General features: G+C 36.9%; 1 protein-coding gene across 3 annotated transcripts in view; it reads right to left on the bottom strand.

Moving 5' to 3' along the window:
- Positions 1–17,727, bottom strand: part of MMP16 (matrix metallopeptidase 16) — a 311,611-nt gene that overhangs the window by 98,037 nt on the left and 195,847 nt on the right. For all 3 annotated transcript variants that reach the window (XM_040493926.1, XM_040493925.1, XM_040493923.1), the window contains exon 5: positions 522–683. In XM_040493926.1, coding sequence (XP_040349860.1) covers positions 522–683 — 162 coding nt within the window. The remainder of the gene's footprint in view (positions 1–521; positions 684–17,727) is intronic.

Here is a 17,727-nt window from a genome sequence, read left to right on the forward strand (position 1 = left end):
TGTTTGTTAGCTTTCATTCTTAGTAATCACATGCTTTTGGGGTCATTTTATTGTATGCATCACACAAGTATTTTCTGTAACCTCACAAGTGATTTCTCTAGGTACTATCTAACATCAAATATAAACTGAGGGTCAATCTGTCAGTTTTTACCAAAATCTCACTACCTTACAAGAGAGTCTTTGTATTTCTCAATTCTTTTATTGGTTATATTCATTTATTAGATTTTTATCTGAATATTAAATACTAAAGTCATAAGTTCTTTGCTGTACCTGCAGGTTTCAATTAAACTCAATAAGAAAATTTTATCCGTGTATAGATTTTACCATAATCTGTATACTGAGATATCTGGGACTGTCAGACTTAATTGATAGAAGACTTCTGCCCATAGGCTAGAATTTTTTGTTTTCTTTTTTCCGTATTTATTTTTCTCAATACTTAGAGCATCTATCTCAAAGAAGGAAACAGCAGGAACTCTGGACTTCACTGTCGGGTTAACCAAACAGAAACAGTGGTAACCTACCATAAATCTTCTGGATGCCTTGCAAATCATCATTAGGTAGTTTGAAGTTGTCAGTTTCCATGTACTGGTAAAATGGGGCCATGATGGCAGTGGGGTCATTGGAATGCTCTAATCCCAGAGCATGTCCCAGTTCATGAACTGCTACAAGAAATAAGTCATTTCCTGTGAAAATGAGAAGAAAATATGCTATTGCAACTAATATCCAAGTACAGAACTGAAAAGCACAATTTGGTGTTATCAAAATGTTACCCAAGAAAAACAGGAGGAACCCTTCATTTCAACTATCAGTATGATTTTACCATTGGATTTCTACTGGCAAAATCCGATATGCTATTTTTAAAAAGGTGGGGGGTAGGAGGTGATCATAATATAGTTACAGAAATTTAGAAACTGAATGGAAAGAAAAATAACAGAAGTTGAAGAGCAACAACATCAGAGATTGTTTCAACTGCTGTTGAAATATCCTCCCAATTAGAAACCATGTAATATACAACATCTCACTTTTATAATCTTCACATTGAACATAATGTTAACGATAAGTCGGTAAAAAAACATAGGGCAGATACAATCCCTACTTTTATGCACGTGGGTAAATTAAGGCATAGAGGTGACAAGTCTTGTCAAGAACAGCAAATCTTTGCATTTACAGACCTGTGATTAGAACTGAAAATAAAATATTTTAACTCCTAGATGAAGCCTTTTCTTTTTTACCAGTCTAGAATATAAGAATACAGAAGTGTAAAGTAAAAGTCATAGGCTAGCAGTTATAATAACTAGGATTCTAGGCCTAGCTCTATGAATACAAATTCTAATCGACTCTGGAGATTGTTCAGGCAATCTGAACAAAATATATGTATTTAGAGTGCCCGTTTCTCACAGAAAATAATAATAATAATAATAATAATAATAATAATAATAATAATAAAAACAAACATCTCTCCCACCCGTGGCAAACTTGTACAGTGATGTCTATTTAGTGCAGACTCTCAGAGAAACCTTGTGCAATCAACCCCCTGCTGATGACTCCTACATGTTACCCCCTCCTGGATCATCATAATTAAACTCATGAGCAAAAGAGCCAGTCCTACATGCATATTTGTTAATTCTAAAAATTTAGTTAACTATGTGAGCATCAAGCAGTTGGGACTATTATACTTCTAAAGGTTATGCTCCTAAGTGAAAAAAAAAATGATCGAACATAAAATGTAAAGTTTGCATAGATCACTTCCAAATGATTTTAATGAACTTCCTAAGTGTCAGTTTTAGGAAAACTCTCCTCTAAGCATTTTTTATAATGCACTGTGATAATTCCCTTCAGAGAGGTTTTTGTTTTTGTTTCTCCTTCCTTTACACAAAAGTCAAGTACATAACAAATATTTTTTTTTTCTACTCTGGAGTAGTCTGTCATAGAAAAATGGATGAAACTATGGGGCTGATTTATCATATGACATTACCATACTGAAAATGAGCCATTTGAAACACTTCAGGAATCTACCTGACTCTCAAAGAATAACTGATTAAATACTGGTATGAAACAAGTCAGAAGGGTTTAAAATGAAATAGAAGTTCACATTTCCAACCTCAAAGAGTTTATCTTCTCCTCTTACAAAATTACTTAAATGTACAAATCAAGACACAAAAAGAAAAATAATATATATTAGATTTAACTAAAAAATATTAACTAGATTAAAAGTTTACTAACTTTGCTCTGGACTTTACTCACTTTGCATTCTGATCATTTTACCTGCAGTTTTTCATTTAATTCTCACAATTATCCTTTGAGTCAGTCACTATTATTATGTCCATTTTTAAAATGTGAAAACAAGACTTGGAGACACTGAATACAATTTGCAAATCCACATGGCAAGGTGCAGATGAAATTCAAATTTCTCTCAGTCTGATTACAGGGCATCCTTTGAATTACTACAGGAAATCACACAGCTATAAAAAAGTATTAGCATGCACAACAAATTAGATAATGTAGTCATGCGAAAACAATTTCATTCATTAAACCATCCATTCATTCCAATACCTTTTACTGTATGCCTTCTATGAGTTAGGCACTGACGTAGACTCTGGTAATACAGTAGTGAACAAAATATACAAAAAAAAAAATCTCCACCCTTATACCATTTACATTTTAATGGGCACTGAAAAGAAACAAGATAGAAAAGTAAAATGTACAGAATGTTATGTAGTGATAAATGATAAAGAGAAATAGTAAGGCAGAGAAAAGATGAGGTCAGACAAGAAATGGAACCTAAAACATGTATGGATTTTAAATAATAGTAATGGTTTGGGCTTCTAGTCTGACTGTGGTGGGGATAGTTGTGAGTTTTTGAGTAAAGGAGGGACATAATCTGAATTACAGGATCACTCTGGTGACTGCTCTTGAGAATCAGGTACAGTGGATAAGGGAAGGAGCATGACTCAGTCTCTGAAGTTAGTACAATAACCCAGGCAAAGAGGCTAGTGACCTGGACCAAAGTGGAAGTAATGGAGGTAGAGGGAAGGAGTAAAATTCTTGATATATTTTAAAAGGAGAATCACAGGGTTTCTTAAAGAACAAGATGTGGGGCGCCTGGGTGGCTCAGTCAGTTAAGTGTCCCACTTCGGCTCAGGTAATGATCTTGCGGTTCATGAGTTCGAGCCCCACGTCAGCATCTGTGCTGACAGCTCAGAGCCTGGAGCCTGCTTCAAATTCTGTGTCTCCCTCTCTCTCTTTCCCTCCTCCCTGCTCATACTCTGTCTCTTTCTCAAAAATAAATAAACATTAAAAAAAAACAAAAAAAACCCAAGATGCAAGGTGTGAGCAAAGAAACACATCTTCTGGCCCTGCACCTAGAAGAACTTACATTGACATTCACTGAGATAGAGAAAACCACAGGAGGAACTAGTTCTTGTTGGTGTTTTTTGTTGGTGAGGCTGAGAGGTGGGTAGCATTACCAGGAGTTTCTAACTTTTTTTTTTTTTTTTTGAGTGTGAAGTTAGAGATGCCTTTTAAATATTCAATTGGATATTCAAATCCAGTTGGACATATGCATATGGACTTCGTAGGTCGTTGTGGGCTAGAAGTATATATTTGGGCTAGGATAAAGTTGGCCCCAGTTAGAAGCATGGGTAGCTCAACTGCAGTAACAGAAATGAGGATAGAATACAATAGCACAGATTCTGGTAAATGGGTAGAAATAGTGATGGAAGATTAAGACAGCTTTCTTCTGAATGCTTTAATTTGCTTAGTGAAACAAGAGGATTCATCAACTGAGAGAATAACAGAAAGGAACAAGAGACAAGAATGTAGGACACATTTGAATAGGTCAGTTGTAAAGGGTGGAGTAGGGAAGTATAGAATAATTGTCAGGCAGTATTAATGACTATGAATTTAAAATGGGATTGGTTTTATTTGTGGTAGGTCTTCCTTCTTCAGGATTATTTGGCTGTGTGTATGCAGGTAGCAAAGTACCAGTATTGATTCCACCAGAATTTTGGTATCTCTAGGTATATATGAAAAGCAGAAAGGCAAAGGAACTGTGAATATATGTAAGAGAGTGATTTTTAACTTTGCCATGGTATTTATGTCATGGAAAGAAGGAAGGAATAACATTATGGGATGAGGAAGGGCTGTGACAAGATCAGGTGATAAGATCAATTGAAGATCAACTATTAAATTCTATAGTGGTCAAAGGGTTTTGTGGTCTTTTTTTTTCAGTCATGATAGTATAAGCAGTAAGCTAGGAAAATACTCCATGATCATCACAGTAGAGATTTGAAATTGGATTTATACGAGCAATGTCAGTGTACATCCATGGAAGTGAGTCTCGGAATTAGGATGGAATATGAAATTGGAGAGGAGATTCAATAACTAAGAGCCCAGAAAAATGGAAAAATTGTCTATGTGAATGTTGAGATTACCAAGAATTAAAACAAAGGTGGCATTGAAGGGAGTAGGACTGAACCAGGAGATAAAATCATTAGAAAACAGGGACAATGACTTGAGACTTAGTACACGATTATTGCAAGGAAAGATAGTGGATGGAACAGTTTGATAAAATCCCAGTCAAAACTTGAAGTTTTTATGGAGTTGGATAGGAGAATAATCTGAAGTAGCATTAAAAAGAAAAAAGGCAGGGCATATACCATGACCCCAGCCTTTACAGTAGAAGGAATATGAAGGAGAAATCAGAAGGAATGTAAGGGAAAGAGTATAATCAATAGAGAGACCAGTGTTAGTTACGTAAAGAAATGTAAAGGGAATATTTTCTTTTTTTTCTTTATTTTAGTTTCATGATTTTGTTTAAATTCCAGTTAGTTAACATACAATGTAATAATAGTTTCAGATATAGAATTTAGTGATTCATGACTTACATACATCACCCAATGCTGATCATAACAAGTGCCCTCCTTAGTACCCATCTCCCCCCACTTCCCCTCTAGGAACCCTCAGTTTGCGCACTATAGGTAAGAGTCTATTTTATGGTTTGCTTCTGTCTCTTTTTTCCCCCATGTTCACCTGTTACATCACCTTTCTTAAAAATTTTATTTAAATCCAAGTTAGTTAACATATAGTGTAATAATGGTATCAGAGGTAGAATTTAGTGATTCATCACTTACATATAACACCCAGTGCTCATCTCAACAAGTGCCTTCCTTAATAACCATCACCCACTTAGCCATGAACCCACCCAACACCCCTCCACCACCCTCAGTTTGTTCTCTGAATTTAAGAGTTTCTTAAGGTTTGCCTCCCTCTCTGTTTTTCCTTCCCTTCCCCTATGTTTATCTTTGTTTCTTAAATTCCACATTAGTGAAATCATATGATATTTATGTTTCTCTGACTGACTTATTTCACTTAGCATAATTCACTCTAACTGCATCCACGCTGTTGCAAATGGCAAGATTTCATTCTTTTTGATTGCCAAGTAATATGCCATTGTATATATATACCACTTCTTTTTTATCCATTCATTAGTTGATGGACATTTGGGCTCTTTTCCATAATTTAGCTATTGTCAATAGTGTTGCCATAAACATTGGGGTGCATGTACCCCTTTGAATAAATACTCCTGTATCCTTTGGGTAAATATCTAGTAGTGTAATTGCTGGGTTGTAGGGTAGTTCTATTTTTAATTTTTTGAAGAACCTCCATACTGTTTTCCAGAGTGGCTGCACCAGTTTGCATTCCCACCAGCAGTGCAAAAAGGTTCCCCTTTCTCTGCATCCTTGCCAACATCTGTTGCTGCCTGAGTAGTTAATTTTAACCATTCTGAAGGTGTGAAGTGTTACCTCATTGTGATTTTGATTTGTATTTCCCTGATGATGAGTAATGTTGGGCATCTTTTCATGTGTCTGTTATCCATCGGGATGTCTTCTTTCAAGAAGTGTCTGTTCATGTCTTTTGTCCATTTCTTCACTAGATTATTTGTTTTTTGGGGGTTGAGTTTCATAAGTTCTTTATAGATTTTGGATACTAACTCTTTATCAGATATGTCATTTGCAAAAATCTTCTCCCATTCCATTGGTTGCCTTTTAGTCTCCTTGATGTTTTCATATGCTGTGCAGTTTTTTATCTTGGTAAGGTCTCAATAGTTCATTTTTGCTTTTGTTTTCTTTGCCTCCAGAGACATGTCTAGTAAGAAGTTGCTATGGCTGAGGTCAAAGAGGTGGTTGTTGCCTCTTTTCTCCTCTGGGATTTTGATGGTTTCCTGTCTTACATTTAGGTCTTTCATCCATTTTGAGTTTATGTTTGCATATGGTGTAAGAAAGTGGTCCAGGTTCATTCTTCTGCATGTTGCTGTCCAGTTTTCCCAACACCACTTGCTGAAGACACTGTCTTTTTCCCACTGGATATTCTTTCCTGCTTTATCAAAGATTAGTTGGCCATATACTTGTAGGTCCATTTCTGGGTTCTCCATTCTGTTCCATTGACCTATATGTCTGTTTTATTGTCAGTACCATACTGTCTTGATGATTACAGCTTTGTAATACATCTTGAAATCAGGAATTGTGATGCCTCCAGGTTTGGTTTTCTTTTTTACATGTTTATTCATTTGTTTGTTTATTGAGAGAGTGTGGGGGGAGAGGGAAAGGGAGAGACTTTATTCTTAAGCAGACTCCATGCCCATCGCGGAGTCTGATGCGGAGCTCGACCTCACAATTATGATATCCTGACATGAAATCAAGAGTCGGATGCCGAACGAACTGAGATACCCAGGTGCCCCTAAAGGAATATTTTCAAAGTAAGTTAATTATTAAGGGAATTTAGCTAATGATTGACCTAAAACTTCTCTAAAGTAAACAGATACAGAAGATAGAGAAGGGAAGGAGATGGAGGTAGAGACAGCAATGTAGAAGTCATGGGAATTAGAGTCCCACCAGGGTTGAGGCGTGTCTTCTGTGCTTCCTATGGTGATAAATGAGTGGAGGTAAGGGTCCTAATCAAATTAGACCTCAGATTCCAACATATCAAGTATAAGAGATTATTACCACTTGAGAATGTTTAAAGGAATTTAAGAACATGACTTAAGAGTAGACAGGGAGTGAAATCAGAGGGGATGCAAGGGAAAAAATGTACAGTGGTTGAAAGGACAATTTCCCATAATTGTCTTTGCTTAAATTTTTGTTGTTTTTTTCCACTGCCTACAACAGATTTTCACATTCCTCATCAAGATAATCAAGACCCTTCATATATAAGTCCTTGCCTTTCCTTTCCAACATTATTTACCTGCATTTATTTTCCTGGCGTAACCTTCTTTCTAGTCTTAGAAAAATGTGCTTGTTCCATCCGTAAGGTCTCTGCATTAGCTGTCTTGTTTCTAGAATCCCTCGTGTCCACCCTCGCCCCCATGCTAGATCTACATGAGGCAGACTTGATGTGACTGCCCAAATGTTACCTTCTCTAGGAAGTCTTTTCTCCAAGGGGTGCTGTTCCTACATGCTCTCTTCTTGAGGTTCCCACAGACCCTTGTGCAGCCCCTATCATAGTAATTGCACTGTATTGTCATCATCTTTTGGTAAATCTTCCCAATATCTTTTGTATTCTTTAAAAAAAATTTTTTTTTGCATTTATTTATTTTGAGAGACAGAGAGAGACAGAGCATGAGCAGGGAAGGGGCAGAGAGAGAGGGAGACACAGAATCCGAAGCAGGCTCCAGGCTCCAAGCTGTCAGCACAGAGACTGATGCGGGGCTCGAACCCCCGCACCATGAGATCATGACATGAGCTGAAGTCGGACGCTGAATCGACTGAGCCACCCAGGCACCCCTCTTTTGTATTCTTTAAAGACCAAAATTGTGCATCATTTATCTTGTGTCTCTAGTTCAAAGACATTGCCTGGCACATAGTAGATGACTAATCTTTATATCAGTTGGATGAATGGATTAGTTTCCAAGAACTGGAGGTCTAATATGAATTTGGGTGGTAAAGAATATAATACTATTTCAGCCTAAATGTGGCTCAGAACTTTTTTCTTTATTTTCCCTAGCTTTATTGAGGTATAACTAAAAAATAAAATTGTAAGATACTTAAAGTATACATCATGGTGAGTTGATATAGCTATACATTTTGTAAGGATTCCTCCCCACTGAGTTAATTAACATATCCATCACCTAACATATTTAACTTTCTTTTTTCCTTTTAGGTGGGAACATTTAATTTCTCCTCTCTCACCAAACTTCAATTATACAAGAACATCATCAACTATGGTCACCATGTTCTACATTAGGAGCTCAGCCTTATTCATCTTATAACTGAAAGTTTATATGCCCTTTGACCCACCTATCCCTATTCCCCCCCACCCCCAAAGTTTGTTTTCTGACCATCATGCCGAGAATTAGAATGGAAAGAGAATGAGATCAGATATGACTGAGGAGGCCACTATTCTTACATCTTTCAGACAATGGAACTAAAGTACCCAACACTGTCAAGCCACTCATTGCTGAAAGGTCAGCAACTACATGTGCTCACAGCTAATGAAAAGAGGACATGATCTAGAGGAAATTGCTAGGGAATGCAGAACAAGCTTGATTTTATTAACTTTTATGGAGGAGGAAGTAAAATGATTGGAGGGAGTAAGGAGTGAGAGGAGAAGGTAAAAAGGTCAGACAGTGGAAAATCAAAAGGCACAGAAGTTCAGTGTTACTGGAAAACAGGAAAATGTTTTCCAAAGATGCCACTTGGAACAAAAACTAAGGAAACATGTCTATTGGGGACCATCTAGAGCATGTTCTAGTCACAGGCAGAGCTAAAAAAAAAAAAACAAAAGGAAGGAAGGAGACATTTATGAAGAGATGCAGGAATTATGAGAGTGTTTACAAGTATGTAAAACAAGGAGAATATTCCGAGGATGATGTGTCAGAGGGTAATCTCAGGTGAGTTAAGAATGAGAAAGAAAAGGAGCTGCAGGCATTTTTAGATACCAAACACCTAACACCAACTCTCAATGAACTCCTTTGTGAGTCCAAGTCAGAGTCACCTTTGTTTAGATATAAACCTGATCTTGAGGAGACGTCTCAACAGCAAATAACATGTAAAGGGACAGAAGGACAGGTGTATGTTTACTTCTGGCCATGCCCACACCCAGAAAACATGGGTACAATTTGGCTGTAATGTATTATCAGTGGGCAAAAAGTGAAAGAGTTATCTCAACAAGAGCAGACCTAATGACCAAAAAAAAAAAAAAAAAAAAAAAAAGATCTAGCAAGAGCCAGAGGACCTAGAAGAACCAAGGCAGTTGAACCAAGAGCAGAAGGAGTTGGCACTCAAATTTACCTGGAATAATAATAGCACAGTGACAACCCAGCTCAGCAAGGTAGTGCTGGTTCAGAAAATACCTTCAGACACCCTTGGCCTTTTTGGGGCAAAACAGATACAATTTCTTGGCCAGAAAGTTCCAATGTAGCCTTACAGGGATTATGTTTTGTTTCTATTTTTCAACAACAACAACAACAACAACACCCAACCTTACAACATTCCTCCTTCAGTATCACATCCCCCTCCCCAGAAAAAAATGCCCCCACCAAACCTTATTCCTGAACAAATATGTAGGAACCCATCCTCTCCTTTCTGGCAGATAAGTATTGCTTTAAGTCATGCATCAGCTTCTCTAACTTTGTTGAATCATTAAAAGCACTTCAAATTTCTCCCAGGAAAGTACTCTTTTAGTCACAATTTCTTTCTTTTTTCTTCTCTTAATGAAAGAAACACAGTATACCATGAAGGAAAACAAAGGAGCAAAAGTCATTTCATTTCATGTATCTGTTCTTTTCAGATCAATCAAATTTTTCCTAAGCACCATTTCCAAGGCCAAGGGCGGAGTCATTCCTTGTCTAAAGAATAAGAAGAAAATTAATAGGATCAGGATGTGAACTTATGACCTGTTCAGTACACCATAGCACTTTTAATCAGAAATACTGGCCAAGAGTTCCAAGTAATTGCCATTCTTCAGATGATTGGCAATAATATAATTAAATCTTACTTGCAGCTTCACAATAGTTTAAAAGGGTAAGTTGTTAAATAAAGTACCACCCTGTGATTTGAATTCCACTAGGAACAAAAGTTATTGGCATATGATGAGGTTTAGACAATTAAAATGCACCAGACCTCTTTCCTAATGATGAAAATAATAACTGCTTCTGTAACTTATCATTAATTCACATTATTTGAGATTCCTAATTGTAATATGCCTTGATCTTATCACCAGGCAGGCAAGAAAGGATAAATCAGCCTCCTGATTCTTAATACAGAAATAGGACTTGCTCCTTTTGTAAAGATTTTGAGTTTTGAGTTTGTTGCTTTCAATTGTATCTCTAATCTTCTTTCCTTTGTATACTCCAATACAATTTCAGAACACTGAACTGTATATTATGAAAGATAATGCATTATTTATAATTTCCTTGTCATAATTATGTCTTTATATTTTATTCCAAGCTGTTTCATCCCTCCATGCATTTTCATATGCTATTCCCTCTGCTGACAACATATCATGAATGTTAAAAATGACTATATTTCATATATAAAAAAGTTGTCATACATATTTCTAACATTTATAACCCTACCAACCTGAGCAAACACTAGAATATCACCATCACCACTGAATCTCTCTCTGGTTTCTCTCTTCTCTCATATTTTGGCTGAGCCACTCCCTCCAAGGGTAATCACTAATGTGAATTTTGAATTTCTCATTCCCTTGCTTGTATTTTGATGTTTTTATCAAATATGTATGTTTAAATAACTTATAGCTTCATAAAGATGGTATCATTCTGCATGTTGTCTCCTGAAACTTGTTGAAACACAGCATTTTTTAATTTTATTTATCTTTTTGCTTATCTCTTATTCAGTCTTGCAAAATCTTACTAATCCTTTAAAACAGAACTCAAAATGACCTCCTTTGTGAAGCCTTCTCCACCTCCCCAGGTAAATTTCATTCCTCTGTCTTTGTGTATCCTTGGCCTTTTATAAACATAACTGGGTCATAACACATACCAAATTGTCCGGACAGTTTCTGATGCACAGAAGCTCCTAATATTTACTTGTAAGTTAAATGACTGATGGAACAAATTTAAGCAGATTTGTAATTTTAAATATTTAAACATTTAAACTTAAAATATTTAAATCCATGTGCAGAAAAAATATTCAGAAATTAGAATCAGTTCTTTGATTAGTATAAATTTCTTCAGTGCCTCGTAAGATAGACCATCTTAAATCTCAGTCCTCCCAGACTTTCCATAGAACATGTTTTGACAGTTGAGAAACTAGAGGGAGATATGGAGTCAGCCTCCACGAACGGCCCAATAAGACCCCCCTCCTGGTATCTGCTTCCATTCGGTATCAGCTTGTTGTAGCAGAAACTGGTAGAAGTGATGCTATTTGACTTCTAATGGTAGGTCATAAAATACACCATGATTTCTACTTAGTGTTCTCTTTCTCTCTCTCCTCTCCCTTGCCCTATCCCTCTCCCTCTCCCTCTATCTCATTCTCTAATGACTCACTGCGGACAAGCCAGTTGCCATGTTGTGTAAACAGACCTGAGGAAAGGCCTATGGAGAAGAGCTGAGGCTTCCTGCTAACAGCCATGGGAGTGCGCTGGAAAGCTGATTCTCCAGTCCAGTCAGATAACTGCAGCCCCTCCCAATTATTTCACTGCACATTCATGACATACTTTGGACCAAAGTCACCCGGCTAAGCTGCTCTTAGATTCCTGACGCTCAGAACTGTGTGAGATAATAGTTTGTTGTTCGAAGTTGCTGAGTTTTGGGGTGATTTTTTTAATGCAGCAATAGATAATAGATAATATAGGATGGTTCAGCACACTAACTCTTCTCCATTTGATTAGGATCAGGAGATAGGAAAGAAGGAGAAGAGAAGGAGGAGGAGGAGGAGGAGGAGGAGGAGGAGGAGGAGGAGGAGGAGGAGAAGAAGAAGGAGAAGAAGGAGAAGGAGAAGGTGAAGGAGGAGGAGGAGGAGGAGGAGGAGGAGGAGGAGGAGGAGGAGAAGGAGAAGGAGAAGGAGAAGAAGAACCGAGTAGAAAAGGAAGCCACTCTGAGGCATCCGAGTACTTCGACAATAATCCTGAGATGACAATGGCTGTTACATATTGTCCGGTCCAACTATCTCTGCAGAAACCCAAAGGTTTGGCAGTAACGCTGTCTGAAACAAAGTCTGCGACTGAAAATTACCAGAGATGGAAGTATCAGCTACTTCCCTGCCTCATATGTTCTTTGAGTTGCGTAAACCCTGATCCCTTGGTCGCATGTCTATTACCACTTTCTTTGCACATCACTGAAGAGAGGGCCACTCCCTCGGTGGCTGGCAAAACCCGTGCTCCCTGCCGGACAGCCAGAAAACCGTTGGGGTGAAAGAAGAACGAGAATGAAAGAGTATTTATTGAACATCTATTATGAACCAGAACTATGTCACTGAACTTGTCATCGAATCTTCATGACCTATACCTGCTTACCGTCCTTTTCTAAGAATGCTTTCAGAGGCAATACAACTCGCTCAGTCAGGCAGCTCGCACTGGGGAGAGTTGGGCTGTATTTTCCATGCCTGCCCAGCTCCAGACAGCTGTGCTCTGAAAGATAGAAGCTGACAGAGGCTGATTTTCTCACATCTCTTTCTGCCACTTTTACTCTTCGGTCAAGTCTCCAGGTCCTCAAAGGCTTGGTGTCCTGCTCTTGTCTCCCCCCCCCCCCCACCGCTGTCCCTGTCTTCCACACTTCACCCAGACATGGCTGTTCCCCAAGGGCCTCAAACTTCAGAATGATCCCCTGACTCCTCCTCTAACTGCTTTCTCCCAATCGAGTCAGACACGGTCTGACTAGGAAGACAGCTGATTACTGCAGTCATGTATTAGTGCTTATCATATACGGGCAAATATAATGCAACGAAATTACAGTTACAACTGGCACTTATACGTGTGTCAGATCAATTTTATTGAGTTTTATTTAATGACAAATCCAATTTGCTTTCACATATGCTCAAATCTTTAAACTGTTTTCTTGTAAACAGTACTATTAACGATGCCCTCACACTAAAAGACCTAAAGGCAACAAAACATTTTTATAGAGTATTATAAAAGCAACAGCAAGAAATATCGCACATACTTTACAAGTATTACTTTATCTATGTCTCACCATGTTAGTTCTGTTTTTACTGTCGCCATTTTACAGATCGGTAAATGAAGATTTCCACAGACTGGGTGATGGCCAGTTACTCAGTAAGTGGCAGGAATGGAGTTAAGCCCCCGTACAGTCTAGGCTCACAACCCTAAACTGAGTGCACAGAGGGAAGGGATTTCTCTTTTCCTCAGCTCGACACATCTTCTCAGGGTTTCAGACTGTGCATCAAGGGACAACCGCTGTGTGAGACCTCTTTCCAGGAGTATGCAACAGTTGTTGCTAGATCTTTTCTCCCTTGAACGCATGCTAAGCCTCATTTTTTAAAATGTATTTCCTAAAAATAAAATAAAATAATGTATTTCCTCAGTACAACCCCGGCTGCCCAGAAAGTTTTAATCATTTTCATTCTAGTTTTTAATGAAGTCTAAAAGCCTCGTAGCAAAGAAAATATTCTTAAAAGAAAAGGAAACAGACTTTCGAATTTTAAATTTTATTTCAAGACATTTCTTCAGCAGCTGAAGAGGATTTGCTGGGAATGTTACAGGATTGCCTGTGTGAACGTGGTTAGAGTTCAAGCACACCACTAGTATATGCCACTAAGGCAGAATTAACCACCAGGCACTTAGATAAAAGGAGAACAAATGGCCATGTAGTAGGTCTTCCAAAAATCAGCGAAGACATTTTCAAAGATATACTATTACCAAACATTTACGGTTTTTAATTTAATAAGCATTTTAGAATCAACTGATATAATTAAAACAACTCAGATCTCTATGTTATACTCAGAAAGCATATGTTCTATTCCTTCAGGCTACTGTTTAATGAATTAGACATGCCTTTATTACATTCAGAAAAGTCTTGCTCAAAAAATCAAGGTTGGATGTGGCTATTTGCCCCATGATATTAACAAGAATTCTTCCCCCATCTCCTGTTGAGCCTAGATAGGAGTCTAAGAACATTTTCAGTTATGTCCCATGTACGTTATTCATGCATGCCTTATCTGTGCTATACTTTTCCCTTGGGCAGCTCAATTTGAAGGTCAGAATGTTTCGGGAGGCTTACGTCCCTCTCTCTGCACTAGTGCAAAAGAGATCAATTTTAGTGACTGTTTAAACAAAAGTAATCATATAATAAATTGCAATGCCACTTTTCAGCAACTAATTTGAATTATATCCCCTTTTACTGTATGCAAACTGTAAGTAGTATTTACCCAGTCATCATTCTAAGTATGCAATCCTGGTATTAAGTGCTACAGTCTCCAGACCAGCAGCCACTATGTGACATATATTCTTTAAAAAATTACTAATTATCTACTGTGTGCAAGGAACTATTGATAGAATTACTGAACTATTGATAAAGAATTCATCCTAAGGGTCTCTAAGATAAATTATCCAAATCCTGTGTTTTTAATTAAGAAACTGAGTTTAGTTCAGTGATCCTGAGTTCTTTTGGGCTCATAAGCTCCTCAGAGAATCTGAGTATGCAAATTCTCCCAAGAAAAATGAATGCATTTGCATGGTATTGTATGTGATTTTGAAGTTAGTTTTACTCCACTTAAGTCCTTTAAGATAAACCAGATTGAAAATCCTAACTCAGCTACTGTAAAATTTAATAAATTACTAACCTCCCTGTCATCAGGTTTCTTTATTTGTAAAGTTGGTCTAACATCACCTAATCATAGGGATGTTGATGGGTTGAATACCATCATATATAAAATATATTTTTCACAATATATGACATAGGTTAGTGCTTAAAGAGTGGCAGTAAAGAAGTATTACTATACTACTATTACTACTCCTATTTCTATAATTAATAGACTTCACAGACTTGTGAGTTAGATACTAAATTCATCATTTTACATTGATTGGCTTATCCAGTAAGAAACCAATTAAGTGTCAGAATAGGAATTTGAAAATATCAGTTCTGACTTCACCAAAGCTGTGTACCAACTGGTTAAACACGGTGTTGCCACAAATGTATGTGAGTGACAAGGTTGGAAAACATGTTAAGATTAAGTTTTAGAGAGTTTTAAATGCTAGGTTTAAGAGTTTGATCATTATGAAGGAGACAATAGAGTACTATGAAAAGCTAATATCAAAACGATATTGCTTTGGGTCATCTGGCATCAGTTTGCAGGTCTGATTGGAGTGAGGACGTGGCTAAAAGCTAACAAAGTAGGTAGAAGACTCCTTCAATAGGCAAGATTAGGTGATGAAAACCTAAATGTAGGCAGTGATGAAGGGAATAGAAAGTAGGAGTCTCTGAAGCAGGAAAGGAAAATACTTGAGTAACAGAATGAAATAACTCTTTGAGTTATGCTATTTTCCATTATGAAGTTAGAATTCATCATAACCCCTTAAGCACCAAAATCCATGTAAAAACTGTCACATATTTTACTATCATTATTGTTAAGGAGAGCAAAGTTGAACCTAGATTCTGACTTTAATTTCTGAAGTATATTAAATGGTTATGATCTTAAATGCTGTCCACTTAAGACCTTTATATAAATATTTCATTTACAAAAATATGTCCATATAAGACTTTTATATAAATATAAATATTCATATATATACTTTTCATGTAGCAATTAAAATTGGATTTTTGCTATAATTTTTGAACCAGATGAAGAATAATTAGCAAGAAATGGTAAAAAAAAATATGTAAAAGGTTTCATGCACTTGCTTGTATCAGCATATCCAGACTATAATTCCTATATGTACTTGGCTTTAAGCACTTCTTAATTGACATATGTTTATCCTATGACTGAGGTGCTTGAAAGGCTTATTACTGTCACACCACTGCTATACAGAACGACTAATACAGAAGGGCTGGCTCATGATGATGAGATAGGTTAGCTTTTTTTGAGTAAGAGCTTTGGGCTTACTTTGATGCAAAGAGGCAGAATTGGAAAAGGCATGGCCTCTAAATAGCATACACAGCTGCAAGCTCAAGGTCAATCTTAATGTGCACGCAGTGAGAAATGCCTGTTTCCTATCAGCCTTTCTATCAAAACCTTCATAAGGCTGGAATCCAGTACATCCTTACATTGGAAAAGAATGATTTGCAAAGTAATTAATACCTTCCTGGTTTCCAGCCTAATGTTTGGGCAACAGGAGCTTGTTTTTTGTTATGTTTTGTTTTTGTTTTGTTTTACCTTGGAGAACCTCCTCCTTACATTTAGTAAGCCATGCATGAGTATGTATCCCAAGAAAGATGTTGGGGGACCTTATTTTAGAATGGACAAGAAGCCTAAGGGAGTTGGCAAGGGGGGTGGGGGCACATCTGGGTACCCGGACAGACCAGGTAGTTACCTGATTCATTTCTACTTCCTGAAGGAAAACAAAAATTAAACAACAGGTTAAAATTCTTGAGGTCTAGAATACAGTTCCTCACAGAAGGGGTGTACAAAGGGAATTAGGTGGCAAGAGGGAATTAACAGGATGACAAGTGAAAGGATGTTACCAAAAGACTTGAATAGATTAAGTTGTGGGTGGGTGAGTGTGTATTGCCCTAATCGTAAACCCATACAACATGTTTCTTTGCACCTGGATATGTTTACATGGGTAGAAGCAACTGACTCAATTCAAGTACAACTGCTTGCTTTTTCTGACAGGTAGGAGCAGATTAAAGAATTGCAGAATTTAAAAGTTGTGTGGGGGGGGAGGATAAAATTTCAGTTGTTTTTTGAATTTTGCCTTTTCTAGTTCATTTCCACCTGATAATTAATTTTTGTGGTATTACAGACCTAGCCATTTACGGATGGATAATTTTCTGGTTTCAGAAAAAAAAAAAAGGCAAAAACAAAGATAAATAAAAACAATCCTCTAAACTCAAGTATTTGTATAGACATGTATTAATAGATAACAAACAGATGTGTTTTTATAAAACATTAATATATAAATCAAACTACTACAAATGCAGTAAAGAAGTCATAATGACTTAATGACTCACTCAGAACTCCTGATGTTTTCTTGCCTTTCCCTAATTGAATCATTTCCCTAAAATAACCTGTTTTTGCTCAACAAGGTGGGTTTTTTTTTAATATTAGTTTTTAAAAGGAATCTTTCATATATATATAGTATGCAAAGTATGTATATATATATGTACATACTATATATATGTACATATATATGTACATACTATATATATAGTATGTATATACATATAGTATATAGTATGAATATATATAGTATGAATTATGTATTATATATAATCTGAATTATATATAATATAAATTCTTTTTTTTTTTTAATTTTTTTTTCAACGTTTATTTATTTTTGGGACAGAGAGAGACAGAGCATGAACAGGGGAGGGGCAGAGAGAGAGTGAGACACAGAATCGGAAACAGGCTCCAGGCTCTGAGCCATCAGCCCAGAGCCTGACGCGGGGCTCGAACTCCCGGACCGCAAGATCGTGACCTGGCTGAAGTCGGACGCTTAACCGACTGCGCCACCCAGGCGCCCCTATAATATAAATTCTATATAAGAATAATTTATAAAACATATAATATATGAAACATATGAATTTTTTATAGTTATAGCCAATGATTTTCTCATTGATTCCAATGAGAAAAGGTGAATGTGTTTGGCTTT

Source organism: Herpailurus yagouaroundi, unplaced genomic scaffold (genome assembly GCF_014898765.1).
Source record: "Herpailurus yagouaroundi ecotype Mexico unplaced genomic scaffold, PumYag 186, whole genome shotgun sequence".
In the NCBI taxonomy this organism is placed as follows: Eukaryota; Metazoa; Chordata; class Mammalia; order Carnivora; family Felidae; genus Herpailurus; species Herpailurus yagouaroundi.